This window comes from Cucumis sativus, chromosome 1 (genome assembly GCF_000004075.3).
Source record: "Cucumis sativus cultivar 9930 chromosome 1, Cucumber_9930_V3, whole genome shotgun sequence".
Lineage (NCBI taxonomy): Eukaryota > Viridiplantae > Streptophyta > Magnoliopsida > Cucurbitales > Cucurbitaceae > Cucumis > Cucumis sativus.
In genome coordinates, this window is record NC_026655.2 from 2,924,222 (window position 1) to 2,942,551 (window position 18,330).

The following is an 18,330-nucleotide window of genomic DNA, read 5'->3' on the forward strand; positions in this document are numbered from 1 at the left end:
TATTACAACTTTTGTTGAGGGATTGAATTGTTTCTTTTCTATTTTTTTAATATTGATGAACATGGATTATTATAAGAAAACTTATAAATTTTTTTTGACAAACTACTTAAACTCAATAGCTTTATGTTTTAAAAAGAATTCTATGAAACTTACGGTAAAAAGAAAAAAAATAATTTTCAAATTTAATTAAATAGGAAGCAAGTATAGTCTTTGAGCGATTTTCAAAATCTAAATTTACACATGTATATTTTAAAATTCAGTTTAATTTTCTAAAACGTTGATAAAAATTAGATATTGAATCTATTTACAAAATACATTAAAATTGATCTATTTGTTTGCAGACTTCGAACACAGAAGGTCCGTCGAATTCTGGTTCAATGGTCAAATCCACCATTGTTGTTTTGGTGAAATAACCAGTAATTGGTGGTCTTGGCTGGAAGACTTTTGGTCGTACAATCTGGGAATACGAGGATGGATTTCGCAGAATTGCAGACCTTGAGGAGGAAGCAGCCGGTGATGTGGCACGCTTGTTTGGAGTTGTCGGCCCAAAGTCGCAACAACGTGCTTGACGGTATGGGGGGAAGACTCGAAGAGTCTATTTGGATTGTCAATGCTCTGTTAGCAGAGCCTTGACGACGCCTGGATACTTTGCTCAAATTGTAAATCCATGACATGGTTTTCTGCACTCATCGAAGACGGTGTAGATGATTGAGCTGGGGATTTTCCCCTAGGAGAAGTAGTTCCTGAAGAGGAAGCTACTGTTTGAGGTGGTCTTTGAGGATTTTTGTTTGGGTTATTTAGCGGCGGTTGCCGCTGGTTGGATGGTTGTTGCCGGCCGGAAGGAGGTTCCATTTGAGAGAGACTTCAAGGCTGATTTTTGGTTCTTCAAGAGATGTTCTCTTGAGAGGTAATCTGCAAGCGAATTCTCACCGCCTTTTATAGGCTCAATTTTGAAATCGAAGCAAGATATGATTGCATGCCATCTTGCAAAGCTTTGCTTTGAGATAAGATTCTTTACATCTTTTTCAAAAGTGTATTTACTTGCTTTTGAATATGTTCTAACAAGTAATTCTTTGTTAGTCAGATCTCCTTGAAATTTCTGGACGGAAAGCACTATTGCTAGTATTTCCTTTTTCACGGTTGAATAGTTCTTTTGTGCACTATTCCAGATTCCGAAATGATAACGGACAATGAAGATTTTTCTGTGAAGTTCCTGTTTGAGGATGCCTCCGTAACCAATATCGGATGCATATGTATCAATAATGAGTTTGGTCTGTTTATCTACAAGCGAACAAGAGATAAGTATGAGATGCTTTTGGCCAGGGACTTGATTGAAGGCATGGTGGCACACAAACATTTTTAGAAATAATCATAAAAAGCAAGTTCGTGAAAAAGTAGTTTGAAGTTAAATTTATTAAATGAACATCCTCATTAACAAAAATTAATAGAAAAGAATCATCTTTAAGTTAAGTTAGGTAGGTAAACAAATTTCCTAAATGTTTGGAGTCTTAATCCCTAAGGGCCCAACTAATTTGTTAATATTACTTGATGGGGCAAATGCTTATTAAAATTCCACAAACAGTAATCTCAACTGGCAAGGAAGAAGATAATGTGATTTTGGTACACCTAGTTGAAGAAGATTGATTGAATCGAAGCTAAGTGGAGAAAACATCATCCTTCTATGGCGTTGGGCTTACTGGGAATTCCTCCTCTTCCATTTCCAGCTCCCCCAAATTCCTCTCAAAATCCCTTACCCTTCACTTCCCGAAGAGCCATTCTGTTTTCCCCAGCTGCTTTACTCCCTTCCCTCCTCGCTTTTCCTCTTCCCACTCACGCCGCTCTTCCCCAACTCCAAGACCACCTTCTACAAGAAGAAGATAGAACCGTTTCCCTTTTCCAGGTCCCTCCTCTCTTTCTCTTACAATCCTTCTTTTTCAATTCAATTTGGGTCTTTCCTTTATCTCTTTTCTTCTGTTGGTTCTTCATTGCAATCTAGGAAACTTCGCCTTCCGTCGTTTATATTAACGACCTTGAATTACCTAAAAACCCTCAAGCCCCTTCTCAACAACCCATGCTTATCGAGGATGATAATCTCAAGGTTAAAGGGACTGGTTCGGGTTTTGTTTGGGATAAATTTGGCCATATCGTAAGACCATCTTCTTTGATTCTTGCCATCTCTTTTTTTTTTCTTTTTTTTTCACCTTTTTTTTGTTCGTTACTTGAAGCATTTCTGCTTGCGACAGGTTACCAATTACCATGTTGTTTCTGCATTGGCTACTGATAATAGTGGATCACAGCGTTGTAAGGTTTTGTTCGTTCGTTTCTGTGTTTTGGATTGTTGTGCATTCTTAGTGGATGATATGCTAGCAGTCCCTAGCTATGATTCCTCGGATTTGGGTTCTTCTGTAGGTAAACTTAGTCGATGTTAAAGGAAACGGAATCTATAAAGAGGCAAAGATTGTTGGTTTTGATCCAGAGTATGATCTAGCTGTTCTTAAGGTAATATAGCAAGCTTGCTTGTATTTTTCATTGTTTCGAGGAGAATGCCAGATTGAGTGAATCGTGTTTTGGTGATCTTCATACCATCTTCTATTCCAAATATAGTTTTGCAAATACGGCAGACTGGACAAGCTATATTGTCAAACTCTTATATTGTACCATTTATTTGCTGAGTTAGAAATTTCCTTCATTCAGGTGGAACTTGAAGGACATGAACTAAAGCCCATAGTCTTCGGTACCTCTCGAAATCTACGTGTTGGTCAAAGCTGCTATGCCATTGGCAACCCTTTTGGGTATGAGAAGACACTAACAGCAGGGGTAAGAAATCAATAGTGTCATTTCCTCCATTTATTTTAAGGAAACCCACTTTGAATTTTCCATTTCAAAGGTAAAACTAAATTCCAAAGTGAAATACTTCTCTCTTACAATAAACGCATTAGTCATAGAAGGTATGGTATCTCTCATCTCACACTTGTATGGTTTAAATAAAGCGAATGAAGTAAGCGTTTCTCCAAGTGTCACAATCTATTGGTGTTGACTTCCAAGTAAAACCGAGTCATATAGCAGATTGACTAAATAATTGAGAACCGTAAATCATTCAGGGTTTGGATAGCAGGTGATCAGCGGATTGGGTAGAGAAATTCCATCACCAAATGGAAGGGCCATAAGGGGAGCTATTCAGACAGATGCTGCTATTAGTGCAGGTTCATGTTTCAACTACCTGAAATAAGACTTTGCCATTTCAATCACTGACATCTTTTCGTGCTCTTTCTTCTTCCTCTTTTCAAACTTATTTTACTTTCATCATTCACATCCCAAGTGTAAGCCTTATAGTTACTTATTCCACTGATCTTTATTTTTTTATACTATGGAGCAGTTAAATTCCATGTACATTATTTATACCAGCTTATTTTGATTTTTCCATTCCATCTCTGGTTCATTGCTGCCCAAGTCATCCATTATAATAACTATTTCTTAAATTGCCCACATTTTGATGCATAAAACATTTTACAGGAAATTCAGGGGGGCCTTTGGTTGACTCGTACGGTCATGTTATTGGAGTCAACACAGCAACTTTCACTCGCAAAGGTGAAGGATCTAAATTTCTTCATGTGCCATAGTTTGTCAGAGGAAATATGAAATGCATAGTGTTTCCCGCTTTTGCTTTAAATGTGGCTGATTTTTTTTGGCGGTGCTTATTAGTTATTAATTATCAAAGCTAACTCAACCTTTTATGGCCACTTGAAAGAACAGTGTTCAGAGTAGTAAAGAAAGAAAAAACGAACAAATAGTTGTATTTTTTTTTGTTTGTTTATAGAGTTCAATGTTTGTGTTATTTCATGTTTGGTTATGCATTGCAGGAACTGGAATGTCTTCTGGTGTCAACTTTGCTATACCAATAGACACAGTTGTACGGACTGTGCCATACCTTATTGTTTATGGAACACCTTACAGTGAGAGATTTTGAACAAAATTTAACTGTCTCAAGGGAACACAGCAAACTCCTCTCCCCAAGACCATATACCACATTGTAAATGACATTTTGCTAATTGAAACGAATTTGCTCTCTCAAGTGTAATATCCTCGAGCATTCAACATCTTGGTCTTGATTGTGAATAGTTATTTGCTGTGTGTTATTCTTCTCTCTTTGTAGGGTAATTGTATTATTGAAGTAGTGTTGATAAAATACAATGGAAAGAGTTTGAATGATGGATGGTTTGCTTACAATGTATTTGGTATTTTAATTCTAAATCAATTTCTAGAGATGAAAATAAATTTTTTAATAAAACTACTTTCTTAATCTGTCTTACAACTTTGAAAACAATTTTAAAATATAGGTATGATAAAACATTAAACCAAATATTTACAAACTATAACAAAATTTTAAATTCTATAAATAGGATGATACAAAATTTTATAATAAGCTATCTTTAAGAACCTTCTAAACTTATTTTTAAAAACTCAAGGATTAATAACGTAATTTTTGAAAATTTAAGGACTAAAATGGATCAATACGAAAGGTACGTTCTTTTAAACTTTAACGAAACACATGTTATTCCAAACTTGGGATAATTTTCCCTAAAAAACAATAACTTTATCAAGCCTTCGGGTTTCTTCCACAATCTTTTCAAAGGTTCCTCCTACTTTGCATCCACTCTTCAACTTAATAAAGAAAGCGACAATATCTTATCCATAAGAGAAACAAATCGTATTTCCTAATCCCATATTTCCACTAAAAACATCAAGATGTTTTAGAATTTTTCTGTAACAATATAAACAGTCAAATCCATCAAAGAAGCGTGCACATTTTTTTCATCTCTTCTTAATCTCAGGCTTCATCTTATATTTGCTAAACTGATAGCAATGCCAATTGTTCATCAATGGTACTATCCACATGACAGGATACACGGCAAGAGTTGGGTATAAGAATAAGACCAAGGCACCGTTGTTCCATTGGAGAAGGTGAGCTACGCCGAGTGCTACGATACTCTACTGCATCTTGAAGGATGATATTTCCTTGCTTGTCAATGCAGTAAAAGTTTCCCAAGAAAAACCTTCCATCTTTAATACCTATGAGCATTCGACGAAACAGCAGCTTTCTCACCTTTCCTATGTGATCTAAACTCTCTGGGTTAGACTCAACATTGCTCCCATCCTGAACCATGGATCCTCCTGATTCTTGTTCCATCTATGGTTACTTCAACTGATCCCTATATGTGGAAAGATAGTTGTAGTTGATGAACAAAACCAATAATATTATCAGAATTGCAACTAAAGCGTAATCTGAGTGAAAAAAGGGGGTTGAAATTGCAGGGAAAAACTGGATTGAAGATTTTGTCGAAAGGAAAAAGATCAAAGCCGTAAAAGTAATGAATGCTCAACACAAGAGACAGAGAATCCACTCAAAGAAAAAGGGAGCAGCCTCTATAACATCAGCAACAGCAACGAATGAAAAACAAATGGAAGGAAAGATCAAGTCCTAATTGCACATTCCATAATAAAAAACATCGATCTTAAGAGCTGCATCCCAATTACGCATAGAACTGTGTTCACCAAAACAACAATCCCCAGATGAGGAACTACCATATATAAGTGCAAATTCAAGCAATAGATAATGGATGGAAATGATGACAACTTTGCTAGAGATGCCAAAGTGTGCTCAGCTCCATTGTAATTGACATAACCTTCTCTATCCTAGAGGTCGGAGGTTGGATTCCCATCTCACAGTTGTTATATTAAAAGAAAACAGCAGCAAAAGAATGTCCCTCACAATGATCAACAGGGATGTATTGAAGGAGGCCCAGTGGAAGGTACAGAGAGAGGGGGAAGGTGGAGGAATAAAGAGAAGAGAACTACTCAATTGAACTAAAGCTCTTGACATGGCTAATTAATGCAAGTTGTGCCTCTTTTAGGCATGAGTGTTTCGATAAAGACATGGTAAAGCCAAAGAAAGCACAATTTCCTTTGCACTAAAGGAAATAGGTAAAACTAAAGTGAATATGGAAGCAGGTTTCAAAGCAATTATGGGTAAGGAATTAGAATCCACATTCAATAGCAAGCATATGGGATTCAACAATCTAGTTTTAGAAGAATACATCAAGAAGCCTGCAGGTCATGAAGTATGAAACACAAAAAACAACAAATCATAATAACTAATAACCAATAACCATATACCCAGCATCGAAGTGCCAGAGATTAATCCATTGTTTTCATAATTGAGAATCATGTGTAAATTGAGTTGAGTAGCACAGTATTGTATCATGGAAAGCATCGACTAAAACTTAAAACACCTAAATGTCCAAGTTAATATATGAAAATGGCCTTGAACCATTGGCCCAATAAGAGGGTGGTCTGATTCAGGTTGGATTTGTAATAAAACATAAAAGAAAATCATGGTGAGGCCTAAAAGAAAGGCAATAATGGGATGGGGGGTGAGAAAGAAAGGATCAGTTTAGAATGAGCAGGAAATCGTGAAGGATCGAAGGAAATGGAGTAAGTAGAAAAAGGGAAACATGTTGGTAAGGTAATTAAAAGGGAGTAAGTAGAGTCATACAGGGACGGCGGAGCAGAGGGGAACTTGGGAGCCGATTGTGATTCTTGGCTTCTCGTGGATGAAAGAGAGAGAGATGGAGAGAGCGGGGAGGAGTAACAATAGGATCTAAATCAAAAACGCATCTCAACAATCTCTACCTCTTGTAATCAAAAAAATATACACACTTTTACATACACTAACATAGGTGTCCATTTGGTTTTTAAACCCTAATCTCTATCCACACTATTTTTATATTCAAATTTATTTCTTTCCTATCTACATTTTCTTTTTATTATTAGTTTTCAATTTTAGCCTATAACGCGTTACTATTCCAACTTTCAAGTTTATAACAATTTAGTTTCTAAAACTTTACTATACACCACCCTAAAATTTGTTTCTATCGTAGAAATGAATGTAAAAATTTAATGATAATTTTATAAAATACAATATCTACGTCAAATTTTAATGAATCATGTTTATGTTGAGGTTTGCATGGTTACAAGATTAAAAGTATAAGGACTTGAACATTTTGAAATGTGGTACAAACTATTATTTTATTTTGTTTCAATAATTGTTGTTGCTTGTAGGATACCTTCTTCTTTTATTTGGTAATTGGTTATGGTTTTGTATTTTTCTTCGAATTACAAAAATTTGTTACAATGAGCGAATAACGAATAGAACTTTGATAAAACATGGAGTTTTTTTAATATTTGAATTGATAATACGAAACTTCATATGCAAATTTAGCTGATTCTTAAAATTCCATGAGCTCTTTTCAATAACGAGGTTGCTTCACGGGCTGTGTATATACAATTCGCATTCTTTTCAGAGAAAATTTGTCTGCTTTTAATGTGAGCCTACAAACTACAATGTCAAGACAACAGTCGACAGCGATAAACCACGAGTGGGATGCTTATTTTAAGAAGAATGGTTCCCCAATTCAATCGCTTTTAAAGAGATATATTTAACCTACTCGATTCCGTATAAAAGGCCTTATCTTGGGTTCTTGGGTTTCCATATTTCGCTGTGTGGATGCTTTGAGGTGAAACCCAGAAGGGAATTTTGTTTGATTTCAAGCTTTTCTGTCAAAAAACCTTTTCATCAATGGCATCCAGGAGGCAGTTGCAATGTTTGGTCGGCTTGGTTTTCAGAGGAAGGAGGCCATTTTCCACGGTTCCTGAAAGCAGCGCCTCTTCTTTTACTGTTTCTGAGAAGCTCATCGATATGGAGAAAGATCATAGTGCCCATAAGTGAGATTGCTTTACCATCTGATGTCTTTTTTTTTTTTTTTTTTTTTTTCCTGTTGAACTATTTTCTCTTATCTTGAACTGAATGATTTCTGTTGGTTTTCTGATGTTTTAGCTTGTGGGTTCTCTCCGTTTCTTTCCCCTTTGTTGTTTCATGGTTACATGCTTAGTCTTTAGTGGATCATCTCATTCTATAGGAATATTTCTCTTGATTTCTCTGTGGAGACAGCCACCTTCTGAGTTCCATGCTTGAAAAAGCTGTCTATTAGAAAATACCAATCATCTTGGGGGATTTATGTTTATGTGAGTGTCTGGTGCTTAGATTGTTGATTGGATAAAGAAGTTTTTGTGGTCCTGTTACTGATTGAAATGGCTGAAGTTCTGCAGCAGGCATTAGTTTAGCTAAGTCTATGCCATATCAAATGTCCTTGAATTTCATGTTTGTGCTCCTTTCTCCCCTAAGAATTGTGTCTTGTAGGCTGTAGATTTTCTGCATTTATGTCCTTTGTTAGTTTTAAATGTACTTCCTTACGTTCATTCTGTCCTTATGGATGGTTATCTTTATTACGTTATGCAGCTACCATCCAATTCCAGTAGTATTCTCTGAAGCAAAGGGATCCTCAATATGGGACCCAGAGGGTAAGAGATATCTGGATTTTCTATCAGCTTATTCTGCTGTCAATCAGGTACATAAGTGTAATTGATCTCCATGTGTTCTGTGAACTAAATGTGAACGTGCTTCCTCATTTCATCTCAAAGTAAATGGGGGTAGGTTCTTGTCATTCTTATTTGAAAATTTGTCTCAAATATGTCAATCTTCTTTATCATTATTAATTCTGATTATAGATGTTTTAAAATAATCAACACTAACTGACTTTTTTTTATCATTTATTCAATGTTTAATTGATTATTTTATTGCCTTGTGGCTGTAGGGACATTGTCATCCAAAGATTGTGAAAGCATTCCAAGAACAAGCAGAAAAACTCACTCTTAGCTCTCGAGCTTTCTATAATGATAAATTCCCCCACTTTGCAGACTACTTAACACAACTTTTTGGCTATGATATGGTGCTTCCAATGAACACTGGTGCTGAAGGAGTGGAAACTGCTTTGAAGTTGGCAAGGAAATGGGGTTACAAGAAGAAGAGAATTCCCAAAGACGAGGTACAGTGTGAGGAATTTTTTGTACTAATTTTTTTCTTCTTTTCAAAATTTTAAAGTTTGTATTTATTCCATTTTAGTTGGGAATATTTAACATATTAGGCTTCATTGAAATCCAGACTTGATTGATGTTAAGTGCACATGGTTGCTATAAGGAGTTTAATAAATTACTTTTCTTAGAATCTACAATTAAAAATTCCATGTTGAAAGTTATGTTGTGCTAACAAATTAAGAACTTATCTCCCTAATTTTTTCATAATAAATGATTACCTTTGATATCTATCATTTCTCTCAAATATGCAGGCTTTTATTGTTTCATGTTGTGGGTGCTTTCATGGCCGAACGTTGGGTGTTATTTCCATGAGCTGTGACAATGAAGCGACACGTGAATTTGGTCCCTTGTTGCCTGGACATCTTAAAGTTGATTTTGGTGATGCAGATGCCCTTGAGAAAATCTTTAAAGGTTGGGAGAATATATTATTCTAAGACATCATTACCCTTGTGTTTGCAATTTTCATGTCACGAAATTTGTTACTAAAAGAATCATAAAATATCATCTTATTTGTGTATTTACTACAAAAGAGCCCTATATATATATTTTTTTTGCTTGGCAATGGGGATTTATACTTGGCATCTGGTCTAACTTATTGGTTGCCATTCTTATGGAATGCAGAGCATGGTGACCGAATAGCTGGGTTTTTGTTTGAGCCGATTCAAGGAGAGGCAGGGGTATGTATGATTGGACATAAATCTTTCTACACTACTGATGGTTGATTAGTAGATGTTTTCAGCTGCATTTATATTGGAAGTTTTCACCAACTATGAATAATAAAATAATGGGTCAGAAGGATCATCTTACGTTCTGGAAAGTGGGAATCTAAAATCATATGCCATAACAAAATTTATTTGTTTATTTTTTGACATAGATTTATGAAAGGTCCAAAATACTATCTTTTTTCCTATCTACTTCTTACAGTTTATTTTTCTTAACTCTGAATAATTTTTTGATATTCTTTCAGGTTATTATTCCGCCTGATGGCTACTTGAAAGCTGTGAGAGATCTTTGCACAAAATATAATATCTTAATGATTGCTGATGAAATACAATCTGGTTTAGCCAGGTCAGGAAAATTATTGGCTTGTGATTGGGAAAATGTCAGACCAGATTTAGTGGTAATGCATCCCCCCCCCCCCCCCCCCCCTCCTTCTATACCCTATTTCACATCTAGTATTTTCTCTACAATCCGCATGATTGACTTCTCTTTTTGAGTTTTGATACAACTTTTTATTTTTCTATTTGATTCTCATGGTTGCCAATACTACTAAGGCTATGTATATAATAAAGGGTAGTTAATCAATACTCCTCATTCATAGTTTCTTTCTGGAGTATTAGGGTAGTCTAATACAAGCAATGGTCAATTAGCTTCTTTTTTTTTTAGTATTCTTCTAAAATGCATTAGTTCTCCCAAATATAGCAATGATCAGCTTTGTTGTTCGCTGCCCCCATCTTTTGGGAAAAGTTAGCTACTTTCCCTAATTTGTGAAGCTGTCATTTAATATATTTTTAATTATTTACCTTAGCCATTTTGTTTTTTGTTCAAGCTATCTTTTCATAATATGTTTCTTCTCTAAAAAAAGTTATCTTTTTGTGATACAAAATAAAGTTTGTATCAAGGTCGCTTGACTTTATGAACAAATATCATGAGTGGAAAACTTCTTACTAGAATATTCTCTAGTGTATTTTATTTTGAAAGCACTTCGTATGATATTTGCAAAAGTCACTTGGAAATTTAATTTTAATATTATATCATAATTCAGATTCTTGTTCCTTGTTATCTTTTCATTTTATTTTTTCAGAATGAAGATTAGAAATGTAGTATCTAAAGCTTGTCCAGAATCTTACTCCACAAAAATATTTAGGCCGCTAACTTTTTCCTTTTATTATTACTATTTTGAAGGAGACTGCTATTTTTCTTTGCCATATGTAGACTATAATATGGATAATGTTCATATCCTTGACAATTGGCTTATAAAATTGGGGCCAAAAAGAAAAAAAAGGAAAAAGGAATTGTATGTTATATTTCTTAACCATGCTTCTATTCATATTTTGTCATACCAGTCTTTTTTCGTTCCAAACCTTCATTTCTAAAAGAAATCATTTTGCATTAGAAACTTTGTAAGTTTAAGAGAAATGATGTATGAGAATTGTTGGATGGTTGGTATATTTGCATAAACATTAGTTTAGTTGTTCATTTTATATTATTTAGTGTTAAGTTAATATTTTTAATTAATTTAGTTATTTCTCTTATTTTCTTGTCAGTACCTATGTGAATTGTATTTTGCTATAGAGAGCTTGAACTTCGTGATATTAATTTATTGATATTTCATGTGGATATACCAAACGTTATTTTTTTTAGTACTGGCATTTCTTTTGAGATTAAACTTGTACATGATTGCTCATTTCAGATATTGGGAAAAGCATTGGGGGGTGGAGTAATTCCTGTAAGTGCTGTCCTTGCTGACAAAGAAGTAATGCTTTGTATCCAACCTGGAGAGCATGGGAGGTTTGTAACTTGTGTTATGATTTTTTTAGAAAAGACATTCTTACCTTCTAATCGTTGCATTCTAGTCTCCAGTTATTCTCTAAAAGAAAAAAATGTTTACTTCCAAAGGAGTTCCTTTTCTAATTTATGGTAGTTGAGGGGAGCGATTAGTAGAACGAATCTTATGGGCCATAGTTATTTAATCATCTGGTTCATAATCTTTTGTTTTTCATTTCTTGTTTCTTGTTTCTAATCTTTGAGAAACAAAAACCTTAGGTAACCATTCATTTTTCACCATTGCTACCGAAATCGTAGAAATTTTGGAAGGAAGAAAATCAAGTTTTCTTTCCCCTTCTTTCTTGTTGCTCTGTCCTTTTTTTTCTTCAAAATATAAATATGTCAACATATTAAATGCATAATAAACATCTAAATGTAAATACTACATAAAGAATTTTGATATCTTAGTTAGAATTTGATAGAACAAGAATAAAAAAAAAGAAAAAAAAAAGTTTACTAAACATATTTATGTTCATAATGAAAAAGAACAAAAGAGGTGAAAAAAAAAACAGTTATCATATTAAAAAAGGAGAAACAAGAAACGAGACATGTGAAACATCACTAAATTGACGTTTAATTGTAGAGCCAATTTGAAATTTTCTACGTTTCACACTTCATTGGTTTGTTTTTACTTTAAGCTAAATTGAATAATCCAGGTAAGGCTGCATGATAGACCCCCAATACTGTATCAATATTGTAGAAGGAAAAAAGAGTAGTGGCACGTGTGTCGAATGACACGTGTGGGATATTATAGTATAAATAAAGAACAAGTAATAGGCGGGAAAGGGAGTTAGAGCTTTTCTGGTAAAGAAAAGTTTTCTGTTCTACCTTGAGAGATAGGTTAGCAGAAGGGAGTCATTGTCTTGAGTTGAATTAGTGAATGCATCATAGGTTCATACTTGAATCTATTATCAAGAGAAGTAATATTCAAATAAGCTACTAGTTTCCATCACTGCACTTAGAGACCAAGGCCCAAATAATTCTAGCCAAAGTTGGTCTTATGGTCCCCATCCTTAACATCAATTATTGGATGAGACTTTTATATTAGAGATACTAAGCCAAGAGCTTCTAATGCTAACTGTAGTTGCAACTTTTTGAGGGCAACCTGTTCTCTTCTTTAACATATTTGCTCACAATAATTTTTTTCACCAAAGAATCTGTTTCAAAGAAGAATGCCAGATCCATTTGGGCAGCAGCACAGTGTTTCTCATCTAATGTTTCCAATTCCAAAACCATCTAGGAGGACTGGTTTTTCTTTGAGGCAGCAAAGACTGCTAAAAGTTTTTCTTTCAAGAAAATATTATCTCCAATACATTTGAACAAAAAGCTTTCTACTTCGATCACTATAAATATATACAGGTGCAGTTTGTACATTATTGAGGTTGTATTCAACTGAGTTGAGGAGTGATGTATTTAAGTTAATTGAGGAGTGATGTTTGATATACCAGTGTTGATATTTCCCTATGTTACATGAGCTAGATATCTGCCACACGTTCTGTTGTATCTATACTGTGTCCTATATTATTTAATTGTGGACTCTTGTACTACTGGGAACAAGTTTTACTATTGCTTTTTTTAACAGGATAGGATGTCAGTCCTTTATCAATTGTATTTAAACTGAAAGCCACTGAGAAAAAAGGGAAAGGATAGACAAGTCAATGGGAAAGAAGAATTATCCACATGCCCCTGTTGTACTGTTGTATTTAGTTTTAGGTACTTCTAATTTTACAATTTAGGGGAACAGGGGGCAAAAGGTTGTCTGCTTTGAGGATGGAGTTAAGCTAATTGTACGGCAATAATTAACTTTAGAATCTGCCATTTCGAACAATTGAATAGTGCTTCTGATTATTAGTAAAAATGAGTCTAAAGACATTTTCATTTCAAACAATGGAATAGTTCATATGTACCGTTTAGTTAAACGGGTTTTAAGCCTTTTTAGAGGCAATCTTCTGTTTTTCTTCTCTTCTCAAATTTTGTGGAATCGCTGCTCCATTGTGATGTCAAATTAAGACTGACCTTGACCCTTGTCTAACTACGCATAGTACTTTTGGGGGAAATCCATTGGCAAGTGCAGTTGCCATTGCATCACTTGAAGTGATCAAAGATGAGAGACTCGCTGAGAGGTATGATAAATTTAAGACAAGGCATTGATAGAACTAGGAAACTTTCATATATGTAACTTCCTTTACTCTTTTATTTTTTTTCTCTGAATTATGAAATGTTGATCACTGGTTTCAACATAACATGCAGGTCAGCTAAATTAGGAGAGGAGCTCAAAGAGCAGCTTATCAAGATTCAGGAAAGATTCCCACAATACATCAAGAACGTTCGAGGAAGGGGTTTATTCAATGCTGTGGAGCTCAAAGGAAAAGCTTTATCTCCTGTTTCTGCATATGATATTTGCATGAAGTTGAAAGAAAGAGGGGTTCTTGCTAAACCAACACATGATACTATAATTCGGTTAACTCCTCCACTCTCCATAAGGTATGTCAAATCTTTTATAGTTTACTGTTAATCATATTCTGGAAATATTAAAGAAAAGATAGAAAAAGAATAGAAAAGAAACAAATAGGTACTATTTAACACAAACAAATTGTAAACTGATCTTTTGGAGTACAGTAAGTAGGATAGCTCCGTTGAAGTACTTCTATATATTTCCTTCCTATTTTTTGGTTGAATGTTCTGTTACTCATTGGTCCTTGAGACCTGTTGGTCCTCTATCACTCACTCCATTATCTGTCAGTGAACTCAGAATCGTATGGAATATGAAATTGTCTAAATAATTATCTTCACTTTAGCACCATGATTTGCGTTATCTGTCCACTATATGGATTTGAAAGCTTAGAAAATCTAGAAGTAACATCATTGCATTTAACTTAATCACCTCAGTCTCGTGAGATTAGTCAAGATGCACTCAAGTGGTATGGACAAACGGGAGGGTCATGTGTTTGGTAACCTACCTTAGATTTAATATCCTATGAGTTTACGTAGCACCCAAATGTTGTAAAATTATGCAAGAGATTGGTCGAAATACACAATATATTAAAAAGCAAATCTCAGTCAAACTTGGTGGTATAGGGTAATGGGGAAAGAAAAGAGGAAGGAAGAGAGAGAACCTGAAAGAGAGTTATCTCTGTTGACTCCTTCAAGAATCCAAGAAGTTGGACTAGGTCATCCTGTAGTGAATAAATGGGGAACGATGAAATAGTCACTGAAAAGCCAAGAACAAGCTGAATGATCTGAATGAGAGCTTTAATTATAGCATTGAAAAACTTCACAACTGAAAATGATGAACATAATTAATACTGTCTCAAAGCCAAAGAGATTATATGTTCTGTGCTCTGATGGTAGTAAAGCATTTATTGTGCAGTTTGGATGAGTTGAAAGAAGGGTCAAAGGCAGTTCATGATGTGCTGGAAATTGATCTTCCAAAGCTGATGAAGGAAAAGCCACACACTGCTTCCTCAAGTGATTCCAACATATGTGATCGCTGTGGAAGAAACCTTTATGCTTCTGAAGATTAAAATTTCTCAAAACTTCTTATCTACTACTTGAATTCCTCAAATAGAAGCCAATAAATAGTGGGTTTTCCCTTAAGTTTTTCTGAAACATTTTGTACTGTACAGTGTAGACTGACACTGTGGATTGATATTCTAATGTTCAATGCCATGGCTTTAAGAGTTTTCTCTGTTCTCAATTGTTCTTGGTTTTAGTGTCTGATTCTGTTACTGATAAGTAAATGTGATTTTGGTTTGACTATGAAAGTATTTAGAAATGAAAAATCTTTTATTTATTTTTGGTAAGTTAAAAGAAGATGTGGAGGAGGAGGATGTTAACTAATGGAAATTTGGTCATTTTATTGATTGAATCAATCTTATCACATTTACCTAAACCTAAAGATTATGCAAAGTTAATCTAACAAACTAAAATGGACAAATTTAAAAGATAGGAATTAAAGTGATATTTTAACCCTAAATTGATATAAATGAAACCAACACCACTTAAATCAAGTGATTAAATGATAAGGACTTGTCAAGCATATGCTCAAATTTTAAGGTTAATTTATAATTAGAGATAAACTTAACTTTTCCAATCAATTAAAAATTTAGACAAATGGGATTATAAAATAATAACAAATAAAATAAAGTATATAATATGAGAGACATGAACAATTTTACACTAAAAGAAGGGACACATTAGAGACACAATAATGAGAAGCTTTTGGTAGTTGTGGATTTATAAAAAGAATTAGGACACCTTCTTATTTTTTACAACTTTCTATTTCAATCATACACCCATTTTTAAAATAATTCACTAAATCAAGTGAAGGTATTCGACTTAAAATAACTAATTTTTAGAATAAATATTTATTTGATGTTTAATGAGAATTTTCTCCCAAATATTTATTTTTCTTCCTCTATTTTTTCCTATTTCTTTTTGCTATCTATTTTCTATCTTGTTTTTGTTTTTAAATACTTTAAATATTTTTTCATTGTGAGTTGTTATACATTTAAATATAGGGATCATAAAATTTAATAGTTAATTTAATTTAAGTATAAAAATAGTTAGATTTTGGATTTATTTATAAAAAGATCAAGTCAAGATTAGATTTTAAACTCATTTGACTAAAATGATTTTTAGAAAATATATTTTTAAAAAACATTTTTTATAGGCAATCAAAGGGACAAAAAAAAAAAAAATATTTTAGGTATATTAAGAAGAAGCATTTGAAACAATTAGTTTATTAAAATTAAAAAAAGAAAAAAAAGAGAAAAAAGAAATTGTGGGTCATGTCCTAGAAATTTCTTATGATATGTTAGCTGGAGTACATTAATGTATGTTGACAATTTATATATAAGAAAGCTTAGCTGTATTATTAATCTTATTTTTGGCCAATCATTTTTCACTTTGGATTTATTTTATGTAATTCTATCCAATTATTCTCTCTTCATTTCTCTATCTCTAAATATTCTCAATTTTATTTTTGGCCTTATCTCTTCTTTTCTTTTCTTTTCTTTTTTCATTTCTTGGATTTTTTTTAAAAAAATTAACTTCAAAATCATTACTTCTTTAAATTATGTTATGACGTAAGTGCAATACAAATACTTTATTATTCTTTTTCGTTTCTCCAACTTTGTTCAATTTCAGTATTTATATGTATTTTTCTACAAATCTTAAATTACTGTGGTTGAAATTTGTTTATTAACAATCATTTTTAAGTAAGAAAGTAGTAAATATGTTTTCAACACTTATACTCATAAATGCTAATATATATAGAGAGAGATGCATGTATAATTTAAAAATAAAAGTAACCTAAGTTTAAGATTCATTCAATTACAAATCATATTTTAATTTTCTTTAATTAACCTATTACTTTGCTTTATCTAATTCGACATTTGTTAAACTTTGGTGGTCATACTTATTTATAAGCATGATTATTAGTATATTTGAAAACATATTCACATATTATATTTTGTTGTATAGTAATAGTATAGTTAATTATTAATTATTATCAAACTAATTTAGACTAAATTTAAAATTTATTATGAGGAGATATGCTTGAAAATATGTTAAAATTCAAATAAAACAAATTGTATTTTGGCTATACATTTTTCAATTCGCTATTTGCACTTTTATTTATTAAAGAAGAACACGTTTAGGTGTATTTTGCATGTAAGTCCCTTTCCGTGATTATCAAAAGATTATTTATTTTTTGGGACAAAAACCTATTAAGGCAAAAGAAAAGAGAGAAGAAAGTTTTACACTCATTTGATTACACATTAAAATTATATTTAGGGAAGAATTTTCCAAATAACTATAACGTCTATTGTAGTACAATCAAACAGTTAGTTATCAAATCAAATCAAATATTATTGTTATAAATATTCCATAACAATTTATGAGATGTTCCACCAATTTAGTCCAAAATAATCAAATCATTAAATCAAGTGAAACATGACAAATACAAATACATGTATAGATAGTAATTGAAATGACCTAAAAAGTTTGAAAGTTTCATTACTATTTTTTTTTTTTTTTTTTTGTCTAAATGTTAGATTTTAATTATCAAATTGGAATTTGATTAAAATGGGTTAAACAACAACCATAATAATTTTAATAAAAAATACTATTGAACACTTATTTTCTAAAAAGAAAAGAACAATAAACAATCAACCTTTCCACTTTTCATTTCATAAATTAGAGAAAAGAAAAGAAAAGAATGGCAAAGATGGGGGGTAGCATGAGATCATCAAATATCACATGCACACATTTTTGTTTCACATGTTCTTAGGGTTAGGCCATTTGATATTAAATGTATTCCTAAAATTGATATCTACTTTGGAATCCTCACACACACACACACACACCTCTTCCATTAAATTATTTGGATTCCTAAAGTTTTCTTTAATTCTTTTTCTTTTCTTTTTCCCCTTTTTAGATTTACATTGGCCTTTTCCCCCCCTTCATTCTTAACTTTTGAATTTGATCACTACAATACAAGTGTGTGAGAGTGAGATTAACAATAATTAATTTAGGATATGGTACCTATAATTGTATCTACCTATTAGCTATCATCTTATAATTGATCATATATAGTCATTTTGATTAGTTTTTAATATATAAGAATTATTTGAATTAGTTGGATGATTAATTATCAAATATGAAATAAAGTGATAGTATATGGCCGACATATATAACTTAGCTTAATCATCAACATATATGCATTAAATTTGGTTTATTTTTATGGTATCTTTCTCATATGACATGACTCTCTCTCCATCCATTTCAAGG

At 32.8% G+C, this 18,330-nt stretch overlaps 3 protein-coding genes across 5 annotated transcripts; 2 read left to right on the top strand and 1 right to left on the bottom strand.

Moving 5' to 3' along the window:
* The first annotated feature begins 1,568 nt into the window (after positions 1-1,568).
* LOC101213501 (protease Do-like 5, chloroplastic) lies at positions 1,569-4,231 on the top strand. The gene is made up of 8 exons (XM_004137511.3): positions 1,569-1,900; positions 1,997-2,146; positions 2,244-2,306; positions 2,410-2,499; positions 2,695-2,817; positions 3,116-3,203; positions 3,514-3,588; positions 3,861-4,231. The coding sequence occupies exons 1-8, from the start codon at positions 1,682-1,684 to the stop codon at positions 3,965-3,967; spliced, it is 915 nt and encodes a 304-aa protein (XP_004137559.1). The 5' UTR covers positions 1,569-1,681; the 3' UTR covers positions 3,968-4,231.
* A 294-nt stretch (positions 4,232-4,525) lies between these two features.
* Positions 4,526-14,903, bottom strand: LOC101206200. Of its 2 annotated transcripts, none has more exons than XR_004215436.1 (2): positions 6,554-6,746; positions 4,526-5,210 (listed from the first exon to the last, which is right to left on the bottom strand). XR_004215436.1 is itself a non-coding variant. In XM_011651035.2 (2 exons), the coding sequence occupies exon 2, from the start codon at positions 5,186-5,188 to the stop codon at positions 4,850-4,852; it is 339 nt and encodes a 112-aa protein (XP_011649337.1). In that variant the 5' UTR covers positions 5,189-5,210; positions 14,655-14,903; the 3' UTR covers positions 4,526-4,849. The 2 variants fall into 2 exon arrangements, 1 of the variants encoding a protein (XP_011649337.1); XM_011651035.2 differs by lacking the exon at positions 6,554-6,746 and adding an exon at positions 14,655-14,903.
* On the top strand, positions 7,341-15,235 carry LOC101206436 (ornithine aminotransferase, mitochondrial). Of its 2 annotated transcripts, XM_004137317.3 has the most exons (10): positions 7,341-7,782; positions 8,357-8,465; positions 8,712-8,942; positions 9,243-9,402; positions 9,613-9,668; positions 9,959-10,111; positions 11,405-11,502; positions 13,581-13,661; positions 13,789-14,022; positions 14,909-15,235. In XM_004137317.3, the coding sequence occupies exons 1-10, from the start codon at positions 7,637-7,639 to the stop codon at positions 15,060-15,062; spliced, it is 1,422 nt and encodes a 473-aa protein (XP_004137365.1). In that variant the 5' UTR covers positions 7,341-7,636; the 3' UTR covers positions 15,063-15,235. The 2 variants fall into 2 exon arrangements, with proteins under 2 accessions (XP_004137365.1, XP_031738944.1); XM_031883084.1 differs by lacking the exons at positions 7,341-7,782; positions 8,357-8,465 and adding an exon at positions 8,527-8,547.
* The last annotated feature ends 3,095 nt before the right edge of the window (positions 15,236-18,330 follow it).